General features: G+C 42.3%; 2 protein-coding genes across 4 annotated transcripts in view; both read right to left on the bottom strand.

The window, feature by feature from the left end:
- Positions 1 to 246: 246 nt before the first annotated feature.
- LOC129832220 (sushi domain-containing protein 6-like) lies at positions 247 to 9,435 on the bottom strand. Of its 2 annotated transcripts, none has more exons than XM_055896112.1 (5): positions 9,137 to 9,435; positions 6,842 to 6,948; positions 6,237 to 6,440; positions 4,189 to 4,330; positions 247 to 2,459 (listed from the first exon to the last, which is right to left on the bottom strand). In XM_055896112.1, exons 2-5 carry the CDS (start codon positions 6,933 to 6,935, stop codon positions 2,135 to 2,137), a joined length of 765 nt encoding a protein of 254 aa, XP_055752087.1. In that variant the 5' UTR covers positions 6,936 to 6,948; positions 9,137 to 9,435; the 3' UTR covers positions 247 to 2,134. The 2 variants fall into 2 exon arrangements, with proteins under 2 accessions (XP_055752087.1, XP_055752090.1); XM_055896115.1 differs by having other exon boundaries at positions 247 to 2,456; positions 9,137 to 9,434.
- Positions 9,436 to 10,391: 956 nt separating this feature from the next.
- The window catches only part of LOC129832218 (serine/threonine-protein kinase PAK 4-like), a 31,687-nt gene continuing 22,996 nt past the window's right edge, over positions 10,392 to 19,082 (bottom strand). For both annotated transcript variants that reach the window (XM_055896107.1, XM_055896106.1), the window contains exons 7-10: positions 18,390 to 18,516; positions 14,279 to 14,404; positions 14,057 to 14,191; positions 10,392 to 13,961 (exon numbers count right to left, since the gene is read on the bottom strand). In XM_055896107.1, the coding sequence (XP_055752082.1) occupies positions 13,806 to 13,961; positions 14,057 to 14,191; positions 14,279 to 14,404; positions 18,390 to 18,516 (544 nt within the window). In that variant the 3' untranslated portion in view covers positions 10,392 to 13,805. The remainder of the gene's footprint in view (positions 13,962 to 14,056; positions 14,192 to 14,278; positions 14,405 to 18,389; positions 18,517 to 19,082) is intronic.

Below are 19,082 nucleotides of genomic sequence, written 5' to 3'. Positions count from 1 at the left end.
ACAAACTCCATATACTTTAAAATGACTAAAACCAAATCTAAACTGTGTAAAATGATAATGGACCTACATTCATAGTTTCTTGACTGTGTCCAGCTCACTAATAATCACAGAAATGAAAGCTAGACAGTCAGGGAGCTTCTTTTTTGCACCATTTTTTTTGCAAATTTTAACGTGGCGAGGAAATAGAAAAAATGTTCACGACTTTCCAGACAGCGTTGAAGACCGAATGCCCCCCCCCCCCCCCCCCCCCCCCCCGCTAAATGAGTTTGACACCCCTGCTTTAGAGGGAAGGTAAAGAATGCTGTGCATGATCCATTTGTGGAAACCCACACTGATGCTGACTAAAACCTGTGGAACTATGTTCTATTACATATCACTTCCTGCTTGAAACTGTTTTATGGGAAAACAACCATAATGCACCAACTGTTTTGTCAATGGGTCTTTCCATTCACTAACTACAACCTCAAAATCAGGGATAAACACACAGTAATTTCTCAACTGATTCCAGTAAATAGGTCAGTATAGTAGTTCTGCATTCCTCATAAGCGGATGTTGTACTTCTCCATTTGGACATAGTTAGCAGGCTTGACAAGTTAAAGTGAGTCTACTCCACTTCCCTCACAGTGCCTTGCCCTGGCCGTCCTGCTTGTACAAAGTTCTGAGTAACATAACAGAAGAATGAGTTGGTCAGAATGTCAGATCCCATGTTACAACTTGGCTAAAACTATACTTTTTATATCATGGATGGTTAGTCCTGCCTATGAATTTGAGAGTGGTTAAATTTCTCAGGCCCATCCTTCAGCTTTTTACTGAAACGGGGTGGCTTATTGTTTCAACTGCTGATTGCCGCTTTAAGCTGAAATTCCCACATAGAACTTTAACTTAATTATTCAACATGAGCTGGTTATTACCGTCATTTGGTGTCCCAAATGGTGCCCTATTCCCTACTTTTTTTACCCCCTTTTTCGTGGTATCCAATTGGTAGTAGTTACTGTCTTGTCTCATCGCTGCAACTCCCGTACGGACTCGGGAGAGGCGAAGGTCGAGAGCCATGCGCCCTCCGAAACACAACCCAACCGCACTGCTTCTTGACACAACGCACATCCAACCCGGAAGCCAGCCGCACCAATGTGTCTGAGGAAACACCGTACACCAAGCAACCTGGTCAGCGTGCACTGCGCCCGGCCCGCCACATGAGTCGCTAGTGCGCGATGAGACAAGGACAAGGATATCCCTGCCGGCCAAACCCTCCCTAACTCGGACGACGCTGGGTCAATTGTGCGCCGCCTCATGGGCCTCCCGGTCGCGGCCGGCTGCGACAGAGCCTGGGCTCGAACCTAGAATCTCTGGTGGCACAACCACTGCGCCACCCGGGAGGCCTATAGTGCCCTACTTTTGACTAGGGCCTATAGGGCTCTGGTCAAAAGTAGGGCACTTTATAGGTAATCGAGTGCCATTTGGGTGCAGACTGTCTCAGATCAACCATGCGATCTACTTTCCTTTGACTAATTCTTCCCAGAGAGCACCATAACTGAGTAAGGAAAAGAGGTTTTACAATTAGAAACAATGTTGAATTTTAGTCTTCTGTGCAATGCAACAATTGCAATATTATGTAAATGTTACATTACATACATTACATTTTTTTCTATTGAAAAGAAAAAGAGAAACAACTACATTCAATGTCTATAACAAATAAGTACATTCTGGGGGTTTCTACCCCCAAGTCTCCCCAAACTGGTCAATAATTCTAAGCAGATAGGGGAGAGGTGCAAGGTGGGAACAGGGTCGGTCTGCTGGTTCCTATATCGACGCTACAACTCTGCCATCATCGCAAATCATAAACCAACAAGAAGGACGTGCAGGTCCCTGTGATGTAACAGTAATGGCATTACCAAAGTCACCTCAACAAATGAGGCTCAGGTCCCATCACTGATGGGATATAAACCATGTCTCCATGGCAGGATACATCTCATAACATTACAAATAGCCAATCAGAACTGGTGTGCTATGTATAAGGTTAAAAGCTGAAAAGAAAGTCGATCCATGCTGGTAGGCTTGAATCCATATAAGTGCCTGAGCACATGATTTTACAAGTCAGTACATCATTGGTGTGTAACACAAATACGCCAGCCACTCAAATGTCCTTGTCATCGGGAAGTGCAACTTGTATGGCCCGCACGTCCACCTCACTCTGACTCTCTCTGGGACGGGATTGGATCTCCTCGTAAGGGGGCGGAAGGATCTCGGGGCTTTGATTGGATTGATGGATAAGGTGACTGGAATCTGATTGGTTGTGAGCTAATGATGGACCTGGAGCCTCCTGGGCCAATAGGAGCTGGGTGGGCCCTATGCAGGGGGGCAGGTGTTGCCCCCAGCTCCCGTAGACAGCCTCCTCATAGGTGGGCAGAGACACAGGCAGGCCATCCACCATCAGATCCATCTGGTCAGAGGAGCGCCTGCTGAACAACAGTAGAGAGATGATCAAATCACTTCACAGACAGCATTCATACAGTGGGTGGATTTACCAACAATCTAACTTGACACTACAGCTATGAAACACCCAGAATTGATGATAAGATGACTATCAAACCACTGAATTTCCTTCATCCTCCTCCACAGTCTTTCAACTTTCACTCATCAGATTATAAAGATGCTTTCATTACAGGATGTGATGCATTTCCAAGCCTCTACTGTACAAAGCCACTACAGCGCTGTAACCACCCAACAGATCAACACACCTGATTCAACCAATCATCAATCGTACACAATGTGTAATGGCGGATGGTTGTAAATCTGAGTCCATAGAGGTGTGCTCAGGTGTTCAGCAAAGTTCTATTTTGGGCCCACTGTTGTTCATTTTGTATATCAACAACATTGGGGATCTTATTGAAACAGCGGATGTTCATTTTTATCCAGATGATACTGTTCTTTATTCAAGTGGTAGTACTTTATCTTTAGCTTTTGAAAATGCCCAAAGAGCATTTAACATCATACAACAGAATCTGTATGATTTAAAGCTGATTCTAAATTCGGGTAAAACAAAATGCATGGTATTTTCAAATGCCAGGCATGTTACAAATCATGTCATTGCTACATTGGCTGGACATACTATAGAGCAAGTTAAAGTGTAGAAATATTTGGGTGTGTGGGTTGATGATAAGCTGAGCTTCACTGTGCATGTAGAGAACTTGATAAGGAAGCTCAAGCTGAAAATAGGATTTTATTACCATTATAAGGCTTGTTTTTCTTTTGAGGCCAGGAAGGAGCTGGTATGATATACATTACTGTCGGTTTTAGATTTTAGTGATGTTATATATATATATAACATCACTAAAATCTAAAACCGACAGTATATCTATATATATATATATATATATCTATATGCAGCCCTCAGCCACTACCCTGAGAGCACTTGATTCAGTGTATCATGCAGCCCTCAGGTTCATTACAAATCAGAAACGTCTAACACATCATTGTGATCTCTACAGCGCTGTTGGCTGGTCGTCATTGACCTTGCGTAGACTTAAACATTGGTATACACTGATTTATAAGGCCATATTGGGTAAAATGCCATTTTATCTCTGTTCTTTTTTAGTCAGGTCAGTAAATAAATATCAATTACGGTCCCATTCTGATTTGCTTCTAACAGTACCAAAAATTAGAACAGGACATGGTAGAAATAGTTTTAGTTACTAAGCTCCGTGATCCTGGAATTCTGTCATGAACATTTTAAAATGTGATGATCTAGTTTCGTTGGTGGAGTTTAAACACTCGATGTATATATCATAGAAGAGTGTAAGGCCAGCTGTTTTAAGTCAAGACGTTTGTGTTTTTAATGTACAATGTTTTTGTTGTGTTTATAGTTTTGTTTAATGTTGTGTTAGTTTAGGTAAGTTGTTTTGTCTGAAACGTTGTTCCCTCTGCTGCTATTGGACCAGGTCTCTCTTGGAAAAGAGATGTTATCTCAATGAGAAAAAACCTGTATAAATAAAGGTAAAATAAAAAAGAAATGAAAAAAATCAAGACCTTGGTTAGCTGAATCAGGTGTGTTAGTCCTGGGCTGGAACAAAACCTACGTACACATGCTCCAGGACCAGGGTTAGTAGTGACAACACCGCTATAGAGGATCCAGTCATATGAATATAGCTGTGTGAGTGACAGGGATAAGAGCCAGTCATTTGTGCCTACCTGTGTGAGTGACAGGGAAAAAGGCGGGACTTGATCACCAAGCAGGCCGTGGTGGTGAGAAGGAATATGGACACTCCCACCGCCGTCGTGGCAACGCTGGGGAGTGAGTGTGCCACCTGGTCCTCATAGTTAACATGTCTGTCTGAGAGAAAACACAACACAAACAATCAACACACACACCCATCAACTACCTACAACACACTTAGCTGTGGTCCAGTGCGTTAGTGTGTGCACTCACTAACGCCCCCGAACGCACACTGTCACCCTGGACCAGAGCTACAACACACTCAACAAATACATTCAGGAAGTACACACGTCATTTAGGTGAAACATGCTACTGATACACATATGGACAGTATAAAACAGGGTCTCTCAAAAGGGAGTCAGTCATGCATCTGCAGGTGTGGTTTCCTATAACCATGACGCACTACATTTCCGTGAGGTTTAATATGGCAGAGGAAAGAGACTGGTTAGTTTGGTGACTTTGCTCACTTCCCGTTTCTTGATGCTGGTTTCCTGCCTCGATGCATCACAGGCCGAAAGAGGAAGCAAGAGGCTCTAAAGTAGCATGTTAAGAATCTGCTATGTCGGCTTTTGCATCTCAGGGGTCATTGACCTCGTGTGGAACTACGGGGTTGGTACCAGAAAGTTACGACAATCAAATCTTAGCACTTAACAGGCCACACACCATCCTGTTAACCACCCTAACACACTGCTCAGCTCTAGTGCCACTCAATGCTCATGTAGGCTATACTCAAGGTCATTGAAACTATAGCACAACAGTCATGGAGTGGTATAGAGTGCATGCTTCCACTTGCCTCTTCCACATTCAATAAGACATGGGTGGGCAATTCCAGTCCTCGAGGGCCTGATTGGTGTCACAGTTTTGCCCCAGTCCCAGCTAACACACCTGACTCCAATAATCACCTAATCATGATCTTCAGTTTAGAATTAGATTAATCAGCTGTGTTTGCTAGGGATGGAGAAAAAGTGTGACGCCAATCAGGCCCTCGAGGACTGGAGTTATCCATCCCTGCAATAAGAGGACGAATGAAGGAGGGTGGTCATTGCATTGCTATTAATCAGCTTATGAGATGACTATGTGGAAGAAAGCCATGTAACATTTAAATCATCAACTCATAACCTCCATGCATGCATATAGCCAACCCGGAATCAGCCAAAGTAATTGTTAGGTGTCTGAGTTAATGCATTTACAAAGGTGGTGAGTGATTGAGTACAGAACCTACCTTAAATCACACTGCAACCTTTGACCTGACTGTAGTTAACCTAACACTTATCTCATATCAGTCACTCATGGACATACTCCACACACACATGCGCTAGACCAGGGATGGGCAACTGGCGACCTCCTTTTTTAGGCCGGCGGATCCATTTCCAAAAATAAATAAGCTGCAATTTCAACATTTGGTTGTGTGCATCAGCAGTTTTTCTCTTGTTATGTCAGTCACTGACAGTCACTCAATTAGCCCATTGAGTGACATTTTTTAGATTGGTAAATTAGTATAGCAGCCAGCTAGCTAAACGTATAGTAATCATGGTCTAATACTGACCAGGGGACCCCCATTGATTTTGTTAGTCACTCTCACTCAGATATCATATTAAAAACTGTTTCTCTCTCCGTCCCACGGCAAAATGAGTAGAATTGCAGGAAATTAACATGTCATTTTTTTCCCAAAAATGTTCAAATCTTCCCTCCGCCCCATGGCAAAACATGTAGAATTGCAGCAAATTATCTTTAAAACTGCAACATTTTATCTACGCCCAATGGCAAAATTGCAAGAAATGAACAATAAAACATCAATGTTTTCTCTCTGCTGCCACTAAAATGTTTTGCTCGCAAAGTGGGGCTCTGACTGCATATGTTGGTATGGATGTAGGTACGCAGACCCCTGATTCACCGCAGCCCCTCATGATGAGTTCAGATTTATTGTTGCCCCCACCCCCATCAAAGTTGCCCATCCCTGCTCTAGTCCATTACACTAGAAGCAAAGGTTTACCCCTCCTCCCACACGGCCGTAGTGACTCACCTGGTGTGGACAGACAGGTGGGCACGCTGGGGATCCATTTGCCGTGGCGGCAGCGCGAGCTGTGCACCTCTTTTGGGATGGTGTAGCCGGGCTCACAGAAGTAGTAGATCAAGCTCTTCTGTGGGAAGCCTCGGCAGGGGGAGGGCTCGCAGTGGAAGCCCCCGTGTTCTGGCACTAGAGGGTGGCTGCAGTTCCCTAGCCTGCCTGCGGATGAGGCATACAGTTTAGTTGTCAGACCTTGTTGTTAAATCTAACCGGCAGTTATTGTATCTCAAAGATCTGTGATTCAGGTTGAAGAGGAAAAAAGCTTTTGGTAGAGAGTTTTTTAATAGATACGGTCGTATGGATGGGGTAAGACAGGTGGAGTCTGGGAGGAGGAGTCTTGCAGGTCTGGGGAGAGGGCTAAGTATCATTGCAGCATGATGCAGGTTGTATGTCCAGATAGCTATATAATTAGCTCTTACAGATGGATTACAGCTTTTGGGTGCAGTGGTGACTGTTTCAACAAGTGCATGGTGGTGCAACTTGGATGCCTAGCAGAGGTGATAACCGGGGTGGGCAGTTGTGGGTGGTTAGGGTGGGTGGTTGGGGAGGGAGACGGGTACCTGTGGCGAGGTCTGGAAGGGCGACCAGGAGAAAGAGCCCGTAGCCCAGAGTGACGTGTCCACACAGCCATAGAGACTCCCGCCGCGCAGACATCAAAACAGTCTTCCTGCAGGTGCAATAAACAGAGGACTCAGTGCCCTGCAGATAGTCACGCACATACATATGCATACAAACAAGCATGCACGCATGTGCACACACACAGTTGCAAAATATCGACAAATATCTAATCATGCACTTGGAAAGCCTCCCCTTTTGCCCTAACAAAATCAGGGGACAGTGGTTCACAGCTGCAGCTACCATAAACACCCACAGCCTGACTCTGAATGAGTGAATCATTCCCCAACCCTGTACCCTTTAATTTCCAGAAACTGGAACTAAACTTGGGTTATTGTTTAACACCGGACATTTATCTACATTACTTATATGACTGGTCGTGTTTTTTTTTTCTTCACCTGGCCCATATTTCCTCTCTTAGCACTGAACTTCACACACAGGTATGGCACAAACACAAATCCCATGGTGGGTTTCGGAGCGCTTTCATATTGGGGGTGCAAGTCATCTCTGGAACAGCAGGGGAGGTCCCTGCCAACACCATGTGTGCCGTTCTCATATAGCCTACAGGTGTAGGATCTTAAATTGAGCCAGTTTGCTACAGCAGGAAAATAACCCTGCAGCAACAGGAAATGTGAATTATTATGTGGATTATAATTAATTGACATTTTTGTAGAGGTTGATACAATTTTCATAAGGGAAAATCCAGTCTGAAATTTCTAAACATTACACATTTCCGAAGCCTTTTTAAACCTCAAACACACTACAAATGTTATATTTCCTGCATTGCTGGAAGGTTCTCCTGCAACAGAGTGAACACATTACTATCCTACACCTGTATCTATCAGGCAGTGAGCTGTGACCACAATGTAGGTGGGTGGCATCTTACTCACCATCTTATTAAAACATGCCTTCTGTTCATGAACAAGCTGTGAAGTATGCCATTAGAAATTGCTCCAGTTCCATTATAAAGCACTACTTTAAAACGCAACACTATAAAATGAAATGTAATAAACATCTATCAATACATTTACTAATGTAGACACAATAAGTTGTCATCAACAAATCTAGTAAAAAATAAACATGTTTTTTTCCTCTGTATGGATTTGGTAACTGTTTGTCTTCTGTGTGCCTGTAATGATTCCCATGTTTGATAGGTTAGTTAGTTAAGCAACAAGGCCAGGGGGGGTGTAGTATATGGCCAATTTACCACGGCTAAGGGCTGTTCTTAAGCACAACGCAAGGCAGAGTAAAAATAAATGTTTTGTCATAACCATGGTATACCGTCCGATATACCCACAGCTTTCAGCCAATCAGCATTCGGGGCTCGAACCACCCAGTTTATAATACTGATTATAAACTGGGTGGTTCGAGCCCTGAATGCTGATTAGCTGAGAGCTGTGGTATATGAGACCGTATACCAGGGGTATGACAAAACATTTATTTCTACTGCTCTAATTACGTTGGTAACCAGTTTATAATAGCAATAAGGCATAGCTAAGGGCTGTGTCCAGGCACTCCACGTTGCAGATCTGCTCTGATTGGCAAACTACTCAGCTGCATCCCTGTGAGATGGTTCTGCAAGTGTCATACATGTATGACATTGACACACAGTAACACTTTTCATGCCATCCCACTCATCCAAGACGTATAGGCAAGTGATCAATTCTAATATGACTCACACTACCTATGTCTTTGTGTTGTTATGTAAAGTGAGGAAATATTAGCAATGGTCATTTTATGCGTCCTATCAAAACACATCCAGGCACAAATTATAAGGAAGGACCTTGTAGACTACGGCAGAATATGGTAAGCAAAGGCTATTGTGTTAATCAAAACCAGGTAGGCTCATAGAAATAAGGCTAGTGTTTGTGGTACGTTCATGACAACCCGACTAAATACCCTACCAGCGCTCGCTGAACATAAATGACAAAAACGGAGCAGAATGCACAGGTGCATAAATCACCAGATATCCCCAAATAAATACAAATGCCAAAGCTGACGCATTTATAACATATCCAGAATACTAATATTAACATTAAAAATCCCAATTTTCTTTAGCAGACTAAACTCAACTCCCAATAATTCAAAATAATATTCCTACAGCCTACATCAACACTCTGTCCTACAGGCTAGCCATATCCTACATATCACATGCTCTTTTATTGGGGTTAAACTTATCTTTAGGCAAGTTTAAAAAAAGACTTGGCTAAAGATAACCTCTCACCAATAAGGCTACTCACCTGTAGAATCTAGATAGGAATATTCCGTCCAAGGACTAGTCCAAGATGGTATAAATCAAAACTTCCCCGTCTGTTTGATATACGATCCGCTCGAGATAAAAATCTAATTTGTTTTATTCGACAAACCTCCTCCAGATGAATGGGGCATATAGCAACAACTGGATCGATTTCTCAGCTGTGTTTTTGACAGGAACAGAGAGACTTATCACAGGCTCCAGTCCCGACTACGCGCGCTGGTGACATTGATCGAGTTAGTTTTGCAGGGTGGGTGGAGTTGCCTCATTTTAGGCCATTCCATTGGTCCTTAAGCGAACTCTCCACCGGGCCATGCAAAACGAACTCAACCACTGTATACAGTGCGTCTTCACACAAACCCCGCCCTGAGCGCGCGTCCGCTGAACCTTGTCATATTCAGTAAATTCGAGCGATATTTCGCAGAACTGTGGAAATTGAACGTTCAGTTCACCGCAGTATAATGAGGGGTCATTGTTTTGGACTACGCTTTTCACAAATCCTCTGTTTACAACACTGTCCCCACCATGGTCGCCTGCTAAGATGAGTGAAGTGAACAAAAAAAGTACACAATGCAAGGCCAGATGATACAGAATCACATCTGACAGAATGACTAGACGGAAGTGCTAAACATATAGTGCGCCAATGCAACAGAATTTAGTTCCTTCGAGATACATTAATATTGTATTATGTAATATTTGACCTTAACATATTTCTCCAATGTATCAGGTTGAGAAATATGAAAATAGACAAACGTCTGGCCGTACCTAAAGACACAATATAACTAACGAACTTATTAGCTATCAACCACCTATAGGACATGGGCTCCAGCCCATACCTTCAAATGTATGTCGATTTAAAACCATACATCATAGCCAAATGTTATCAATCATCAACACCATCATAATCATCCTCACATAACCACAGTCAAAGTCTTTCTATTTAACCCTTATTTAACTAGGCAAGTCATTTAAGAACACATTCTTATTTACAATGACGGCCTACCCCGGCCAAACCTGAACGACGCAGGGCAAATTGTGCGCCGCCCTATGGGACTCCCAATCACAGCCGGATGTGATTCAGCCTGGATTTGAACCAGGGACTGTAGTGACGCCTCTTGCACCGAGGAGCCCAAGATGATTAGTACCATCTGAGACAAAGGCTATTGCTATAACACAACTTTGAAATGGTTGACATCCTCAAATGGTCACACGATACACAATGATAGTGCATGACAAAAAAATACATTTTTAGAAGAACTGTATTTGCCAAAAATATTTAAAATTGCAGTAAAAAATAATAATTACCAGCAGAAATGCAAAAATCCAGGGGAGGTTGGGACTCAAGAAAAACGGTCAACCATCACAAACATGACAATACTGACGCCTAAATGATTTAGCATACAAAAAAGAGTGTAAAGGGATCATACAAACAAGTAGGAGAATTTCACACAAATATATTTCCAAGTAGGCCAGTCAGTAGGTGTCACAGCTCCTAATTGGAATTTGAGCATCCTCTCAACAAACACAAACCAACGATAACAATGAGTTTACTCTGAGGCACTACAGATTCCTGGAGATTTGTAAAATCATGTACATTTGCAATTAACAGCAATTACAAAGAAAGGGAATCATATTGATCATGTTACTTTCTGAAAGTTAAGGCATTAACACACAAAATAACCGGGGAAACTATGTTAAGCCGTTCTAACCTTGACAGGCATTCCATTATGTAGAAGCTACAGGAATGTCAAATACCAACTGCGGAATGTATGTGATTGGTTTCATACCAGCCACTGAAAACTGTAGTTGACGTGAGTGAAACCAATGAGACGATTCAATTCTGTAGTTTGAGGAATGATACGTCTGTTTTTTGTTGTTGTTGCATTCATCGTTACAGTATTTGATAAAAAACACAAAATACCAGTGTTCCATCACTTCACGGTAATGATTAGTTAAGCGATTTAGAAATATACAGTATGCAAAGATGGATTTAATGAGTATCAAAATAGTATTTGTTAGAAAATTAGTTTATCAAAATGCTGCACAAATATAGTTACAAAACTTTGCGAGCAATGAAAAGTGATCAGTTTAGAATATTGTTGAAAAAGCAGACAGTGAATTACTAACTTTGATTGTCATTCTTTCAGCCCATCTTTTCACTCAGTTTTGCAAAACTAAACTGGAAGAACATTTATTTTTATTTTTTTTACACATGGAACACAGACGGATCACATCTTACTCAGGCTTGCCAATCATCATGTCACTTTTAACAGACGTCCACTTGTCTTTCGGAAATATGGAATATTGACAGAATGTTAAAACCGTACAGTAACCTCTGACACATCTAATGAACAACAGTACTTCACAATGTAGTGTTAGTGTCTACTTATGGAGTCTGTTCCGATTTCCTCACTGAAACTCAGAACAGACACATTGGCTACTCTGTTGTGCACTAAGGCCTCGTGGTCTTTGGATGCTCTCTATGGTGAATGTACATATGCTTCTTCGTCTTGCTACTAGAATTGGAGGGGGGAGCGCAGAGAAAAATGAGGACTAACGATGAATAGGGCCCTATAATATCTGTTAGATTTTTTGCCCATATTCTGTTTTTCCAAGTTTCCCTCTGTTTTTTCATGTGTTCGCTCTCAACAAAAAAATCACGTTATAAATAGAAAAACAGCAGCATTTGATGTTCTAAGTCCACCACAATGCTTAAACCACATCAGGAGATCACTTTCGAGGTCTGTGAAAAATCAAAGAAATTTATATTTTTGGCTGTAGTGTACACCAGCCAATAGACATGTCTGGTTATCTGTGTTTCTGTAGCGTGTGATTGCAGTCTGCTGAACAATTATTATTATTATAATTTTTTTTAGAAGACTGTGATTATTAGCATCATTGCTAACGGCTACACAAAGTGGTAGACAAACGTGCACTCAGACAGGGGCATTACCATGCCTTTGCTTCTGAAAGTTTAAGGAAAATACAAATCACTGATGCAATTTGTTAATGTCTTATAATAATCTTGGCTAAAAACTACATTTTCAAATACATTTAGTTGATTTCCTACCAAAGTTCAATAAATGTTTTAATATTATTGAATTCCGTTTAATATCTGGATTTGTGATTCCACCCGCATAGACTTTTGTAGGGCCCTGCATGAAGTGTGTGTGGGTGATTGTGGTGAGTGTTTACTATTTGAGTTTGCATCTGTGGGTCTGTTTTCTGCCATACAGTTCCTGTCATTGCTACATTGTGGATAAGAGTTCAGTTCTAGCATCTGTTGCACACTTTATTTAGCTAAACGCGGATTTTCACCTTGTGTGTCCGTTTCCTGTTCTAATAAGCCCTTAAAGCTGGGATCCTTATCCAAAATGGTGAAAGTCACGTCCATTTGCGATATTACAACAAAGTAGTAACTGCAAACACCCCCCACCTCATTGCACACACGATAGAAGAGGACAATATTTTCTGCTTTGTTTTTTTTACCATGCTGCGCGATGCCTCCTCAGCTCGGCATCAAAAAAATAACGGTGGTGGGGCAGCCGGTGGCACTGTTTCCCCCTACTGCAGATTCCATCTTTAAACACAGAGCCAGTTTGTGGCTCAGCACTACATTCACATAGTCCATAACCATTGTCCAGACTGGCCAGGTCAGGCATTTAAGAAATGAATCATTATAAAAATGACAAAAAATATACTTTCTGTATATACAGGTGTGTGTGTGGGGGGGGGGGGGGGCTTTCATAAGGGTTGTCACTACTATAGACTAACAGCTGAGGTCTACAGCAGCAGATCGAGGGGTTACAGGGAGCACAATCTACATTGCTAAATTCCTGAAGTATAAACACGCCTTTAGAAAAAAAACTGCTGAAACTCTGCCTTGATGTTCAATTTATCATGATATTCTATTAAACACAGGTATATTAAAAGAAACAAATTATCCTGTAATAAAAAATAATTTAAAAAAAACTTAGATATATTGGAATCAACCAGGAGTGCAGCTTCTATCTCAGAACAGTGCTTCAAATCTCACTGTACCCCCCCCCAAAAAATAATCACAAAATAGAGAAAACAAAGCGGATATATCTATGTTACAAGAAAAATAAAGAAAATAATCTAAAACACAACTCCAGTGTCTACTTTTGCTTAGTGTTTGTAACAGGAACCAAGTGTTTACTTTCATTAAAAAAATACTTCGATGCATCATGTGGTAAGAGAAAAGCATGGTCCTCCTTCAGTAGTCTTTTCTGATGTCCTGTCTATTGGAATAGAGTTGAGTCTGGGCCATGTAGTGAGGAAGTCCTGTAGTGTGGAAGCATGGTTCAGCTAGGATGCTAACAGTGTTTTTTGTGAGTCACCCCAGCAGCACTTTCCAAGCCTCATTCTGCACCAAACCGCTCAAGCTTTACATCCTTGTAGTGTCAAAATCTTTTCTCCCACAGGAAAAGGGACAGCGCTCCTTTTCATTTCAAAAGGTTCTTTAAAAAAAATTATTGACCAGTAAAAATGCTAATATGAGCTGGGCAGTGTTTCTCCGCTGCCCCCCCCCCAACCTCCTCGCTCCAGAACAGTGTGAGTCCGAGGTGTGAGCTTGGGGAGTTGAGGGTCCATGTGACACTACTCCTTAGTGGGCGAGAGGTCTCCGCTCGCTCTCATCTCATGCGGTTCTGCCTCATGAGAGGCACAATGCAGGAAGGCGGGCCAGCCTTGCTCAGGAAGGGGTGCTTGAGTAGCTCATTGGCTGAGGCCCTCTGGGTGGGGTCTCGCACCAACAATTTGTCCAGGAAGCCCTTGAGGAGAGGAGAAACCTGGGAAAATAACACCAAAGGATGACTATCAATTTCAAAATGTTGAATAACAGGGCCTTGTGTGAGAGAGAGGCTCTTTGTAGTGTGCCTAGTACCTTGTGTAAGTTCTTGAGTTTGGGTGGTAGGTTGTCACGGATCATCTTCATAGCTTTGAGGGGGGGCTCATTGAAATAGGGGGGCTCTCCGTCCACCATCTCGATCACCATCACCCCCAAGGACCAGATGTCCACCTACGGGGTAGAATATTGATCACACAGTGATCAGCGATAGTTTCGAATTATAATGCATGCACACAGACACAACTAACTGGACATTACCTCAGGCCCATAGGGCAGTCGTGAGATGAGCTCCGGGGCCATCCAGTACGGTGTGCCCACCAGGGACTTGCGCCGCTGGACCTCTTTCGACACCTGGGCGCAGAAGCCAAAGTCTGACAGCTTCACCTGGGATGGGCATAGAGGAAAGGGTCAGAGTTTTTAATGAATTATTTACGGGGGAAAAAACAGGCATTCTTAAAATACTGCCATCTTTACAAATTACTAAATGACAGACTTTTCAGCTGACACGGACGTTGTGTGTTATAGATTGACAGGCTTAACTCTTAACGTACCACAAACATTCCTCTATCTAGCAATGTGCTGCTTTACAGTATTACACATCACAGTAGAACACCTCCCAGCTTTCTGAGAAAACCTTTGCAATGCCTGGGTGGATAAATATCCTGTCTGCCAATGGTGACCTGTCTGCCAATGAAGAACAGGGCTCACTGACTACAGCATGCTTTGAATTGGTAAGGGGAAATGTGAATACACACAAACTCGCGCAAGCACACACACACACTCTTCTGCCGAGAATCAGCTGAGGGTAACTGTCTACACTTCCCCTTGGGTCAACCACAATAGGAGCTAAGCACAGCCCTTAGCATGCCAACCATGACAGCTACAAGTGACTTCAGGGGGCTTCAGGTTGACACTTGAGCTCAATAAAAGATCAAACGGTTGTATCTACAAACTGTTGTCGGGTAACAGAGATCTAAATTAACAGCGTGAGCTTCAAGCCCTCCATTACCTCTCATACTGTATATTACAATACTTTGGGAACAAACATGACTGCAGCAAGTTCCTCTTTTCCCATATCCTAATTTTCACAGCTGGTTTCATATCGTTTCGATATGTAAATGAGATAGCCTGTTATGACTGGGTGGTATGGGGAGGGTTGTCACGATACCAGTAACCCCAATACTCGGAAGTATATCATGACAAAGAAACAAAACATGAATCACACATTCTGTTGGATACACAGAGCCTTCTTTTGTCACTCAGAGTCACATGAGTTATTTTCCAAAGCTAGGCCTATATCACACAATATTTTATATCATACAGCAGGTTTTTCAAGGACCATAGAGGTCAGTCTATTTCGTGTTTTCTTCTTTTGCCATGGAAAATTATCATATCATTGTGTATGAAGCAGGGTTGGGGTGAGTGAGGTGTACATACGCCAGTCTTATAATTGTCTATGAGGGAGGTGGTGATGTAGGGTTGGGGTCAAATAGCAAAAAAAACAACCCACGACTGAAACTTACGTCAATCTCAGATCAATTGTCTGGGGACAAGTTAACCTCCCTTTCATGTAAGAAAGTCATGACCATCATGTTTGACCAATTCTAGTCCCCTTGCTTAGGTTCCTACCTGGGATCATTTTTATATAGAAGTACTGAGAAGCTCAGTTATGGTGACTTTTTGAAAGGACATTCTACTCCAAAATTAATGAAAACATGATGCAGACACCAGCTGAAATATAATTTCTATCGACTAAAATGGGCCCAATAACATATTGGGAAAATGTTAGTTATTTTTAACATATTGGACCATGTCCATATAACCTATGCATGGTCTATATTATCAGATGTGCTATTAGCAAGAAGCATTATCACCTGTAGCCCAACTGATAAAGCATAGTGGCTATAAAATGTACATAGGCTGAAGCATTGGGTTTGTCCTTCTGCATTCACCCTATTGGACACAACATCCTGATTGTTATTAATTATTATTATTTTATTATAAATACATATAAATTAAAATTCACCATTAGTGTCATTGCTCTTGTAAGATGACTATGCCCATTTAAGTGGTCTGTTGCACAGCTGCCCCTAAACCATGCTTGAAACTAAGTGTAAAACTGCATTTGTAAAACTATGCCACGCGCGATTAAAGGAATAGAGAAATAAAAGTGGGAGCAATGTAAAACCGGGATATTAGTCTTAAAAAATAAAAAAGTATAAAATAAAAAAAGGCCAGTACTGCTTTCAAAATACATTTCCCAAAACTGATTTCAAAAGTGTTTCCCGCTATTGCATTAAGAATTGCTGTGCATTGACTGCTTGTCAGAATACGTTTCCCTCCTACGGCTCTCGCAACTTGAATGTACCTCGAGAGGAATATAGTATCTAGCATAGAACACATAAGATCAAGACAACTAGGTACAGTGGGGCAAAAAAGTATTTAGTCAGCCACCAATTGTGCAAGTTCTCCCACTTAAAAAGATGAGAGAGGCCTGTAATTTTCATCATAGGTACACTTCAACTATGACAAACAAAATGAGGGGAAAAAATCCAGAAAATCACATTGTAGGATTTTTTTATGAATTTATTTGTAAATTATGGTGGAAAACAAGTATTTGGTCAATAACAAAAGTTTGTCAATACTTTGTTATATACCCTTTGTTGGCAATGACAGAGGTCAAACGTTTTCTGTAAGTCTTCACAAGGTTTTCACACACTGTTGCTGGTATATTGGCCCATTCCTCCATGCAAATCTCCTCTAGAGCAGTGATGTTTTGGGGCTGTTGCTGGGCAACACGGACTTTCAACTCCCTCCAAAGATGTTCTATGGGGTTGAGATCAGGAGACTGGCTAGGCCACTCCAGGACCTTGAAATGCTTCTTACGAAGCCACTCCTTCGTTGCCCGGGCGGTGTGTTTGGGATCATTGTCATGCTGAAAGACACAGCCACATTTCATCTTCAATGCCCTTGCTGATGGAAGGAGGTTTTCACTCAAAATCTCACGATACATGGCCCCATTCATTCTTTCCTTTACACGGATCAGTCATCCTGGTCCCTTTGCAGAAAAACAGCCCCAAAGCATGATGTTTCCACCCCCATGCTTCACAGTAGGTATGGTGTTCTTTGGATGCAACTCAGCATTCTTTGTCCTCCAAACACGACGAGTTGAGTTTTTACCAAAAAGTTATATTTTGGTGCCATCTGACCATATGACATTCTCCCAATCTTCTTCTGGATCATCTAAATGCTCTCTAGCAAACTTCAGACGGGCCTGGACATGTACTGGCTTAAGCAGGGGGACACGTCTGGCACTGCAGGATTTGAGTCCCTGGCGGCGTAGTGTGTTACTGATGGTAGGCTTTTTTACTTTGGTCCCAGCTCTCTGCAGGTCATTCACTAGGTCCCCCCGTGTGTTTCTGGGATTTTTGCACACCGTTCTTGTGATAATTTTGACCCCACGGGGTGAGATCTTGCGTGGAGCCCCAGATCGAGGGAGATTATCAGTGGTCTTGTATGTCTTCCATTTCCTAATAATTGCTCCCACAGTTGATTTCTTCAAACCAAGCTGCTTACCTATTGCAGATTCAGTCTTCCCAGCCTGGTGCAGGTCTACAATTTTGTTTCTGGTGTCCTTTGACAGCTTTTTGGTCTTGGCCATAGTGGAGTGTGGAGTGTGACTGTTTGAGGTTGTGGACAGGTGTCTTTTATACTGATAACAAGTTCAAACAGGTGCCATTAATACAGGTAACGAGTGGAGGACAGAGGAGCCTCTTAAAGAAGAAGTTACAGGTCTGTGAGAGCCAGAAATCTTGCTTGTAGGTGACCAAATACTTATTTTCCACCATAATTTGCAAATAAATTCATAAAAAATCCTACAATGTGATTTTCTGGATTTTTTTCCCTCATTTTGTCTGTCATAGTTGAAGTGTACCTATGAAGAAAATTACAGGCCTCTCTCATCTTTTTAAGTGGGAGAACTTGCACAATTGGTGGCTGACTAAATACTTTTTTGCCCCACTGTAACTATTCTACTATGGGGTTGTTGTATTTTGTTTTAATTACAATACTACATGGGAAAATAGTAGCAGTGGAAAGTTCCATCCTGAGTGATAAAGTAGAGGCTTTGAATGACTTTGCCAGCCGCTACAATAGGCTACACAGCGCCGTCGGAGCTGAGCGCTGCTGCGGTGCGCATTAAAGAATGTCAGTTCAGTGCACACAGCTTAACAGAGAAAATTAAATATTTGAAAATAAACTTATTTGGGAATATATTTAACAGAACAGACATGGCCCGGCCCACCCCCCATATATGAAGGAAATCCAATGCAGTCCCAGAACTTTAGCCTCTGAATTCAGGTATACGTACTCTGCCGTCGTGGGTGAGCAAGATGGAGTCACTCTTGATGTCCCTGTGGATGACACCCTGGGTGTGCAGCACTGACAGAGCCTTCAGCACAGACAGGCACACTGTGGCTATCTGCTCCTCATTCATCCTGGACACACACAGGTCATTAGCACTCAGAGCTGACAGAGAAATAACATCTCACACTACAGGTTGCATTGCAGTGACATGAGGGTGTAGCCATTCGACACTACCACCTAGTGGTGAAACATAACTAAACAAAAAAACTTAAGAGTGGTTATTTTTTATTTAACTAGGCAAGTCAGTTAAGAACAAATTCTTATTTACAATGAGGGCCTACACCGGCCAAACCCGGGCGAAGCTAGGCCAATTGTGCGCCGTCCTATGGGACACCCAATCACAGCCAGTTGTGATACAGCCGGTACGGCCGGCTGTGATGCAGTGCCTTAGACCGCTGCGCCACTCGGGAGCCCTTACCATTGCTTGCACTGTAAAAACAGCTACGATATGAGCAGTTGAACACTATATGACTAGTATGAAACACAGACATCTTAAATCTAATCACCATAGCCCAGGGCTGCCCATGGCCCTTCCTTGAGATCTACCGTCCTGTAGGTTCAGTCCAAATCTATTTAACACACCTGATTCTGCTCACCAAGACCTTAACTAGCTGAATCAGGTATGTTATGTTAGGGT

This window comes from Salvelinus fontinalis, chromosome 33, assembly GCF_029448725.1.
Source record: "Salvelinus fontinalis isolate EN_2023a chromosome 33, ASM2944872v1, whole genome shotgun sequence".
NCBI classification, from domain to species: Eukaryota; Metazoa; Chordata; class Actinopteri; order Salmoniformes; family Salmonidae; genus Salvelinus; species Salvelinus fontinalis.
Note: the sequence above shows the minus strand (reverse complement) of the source record. Positions and strands in the feature narration are given on the sequence as shown.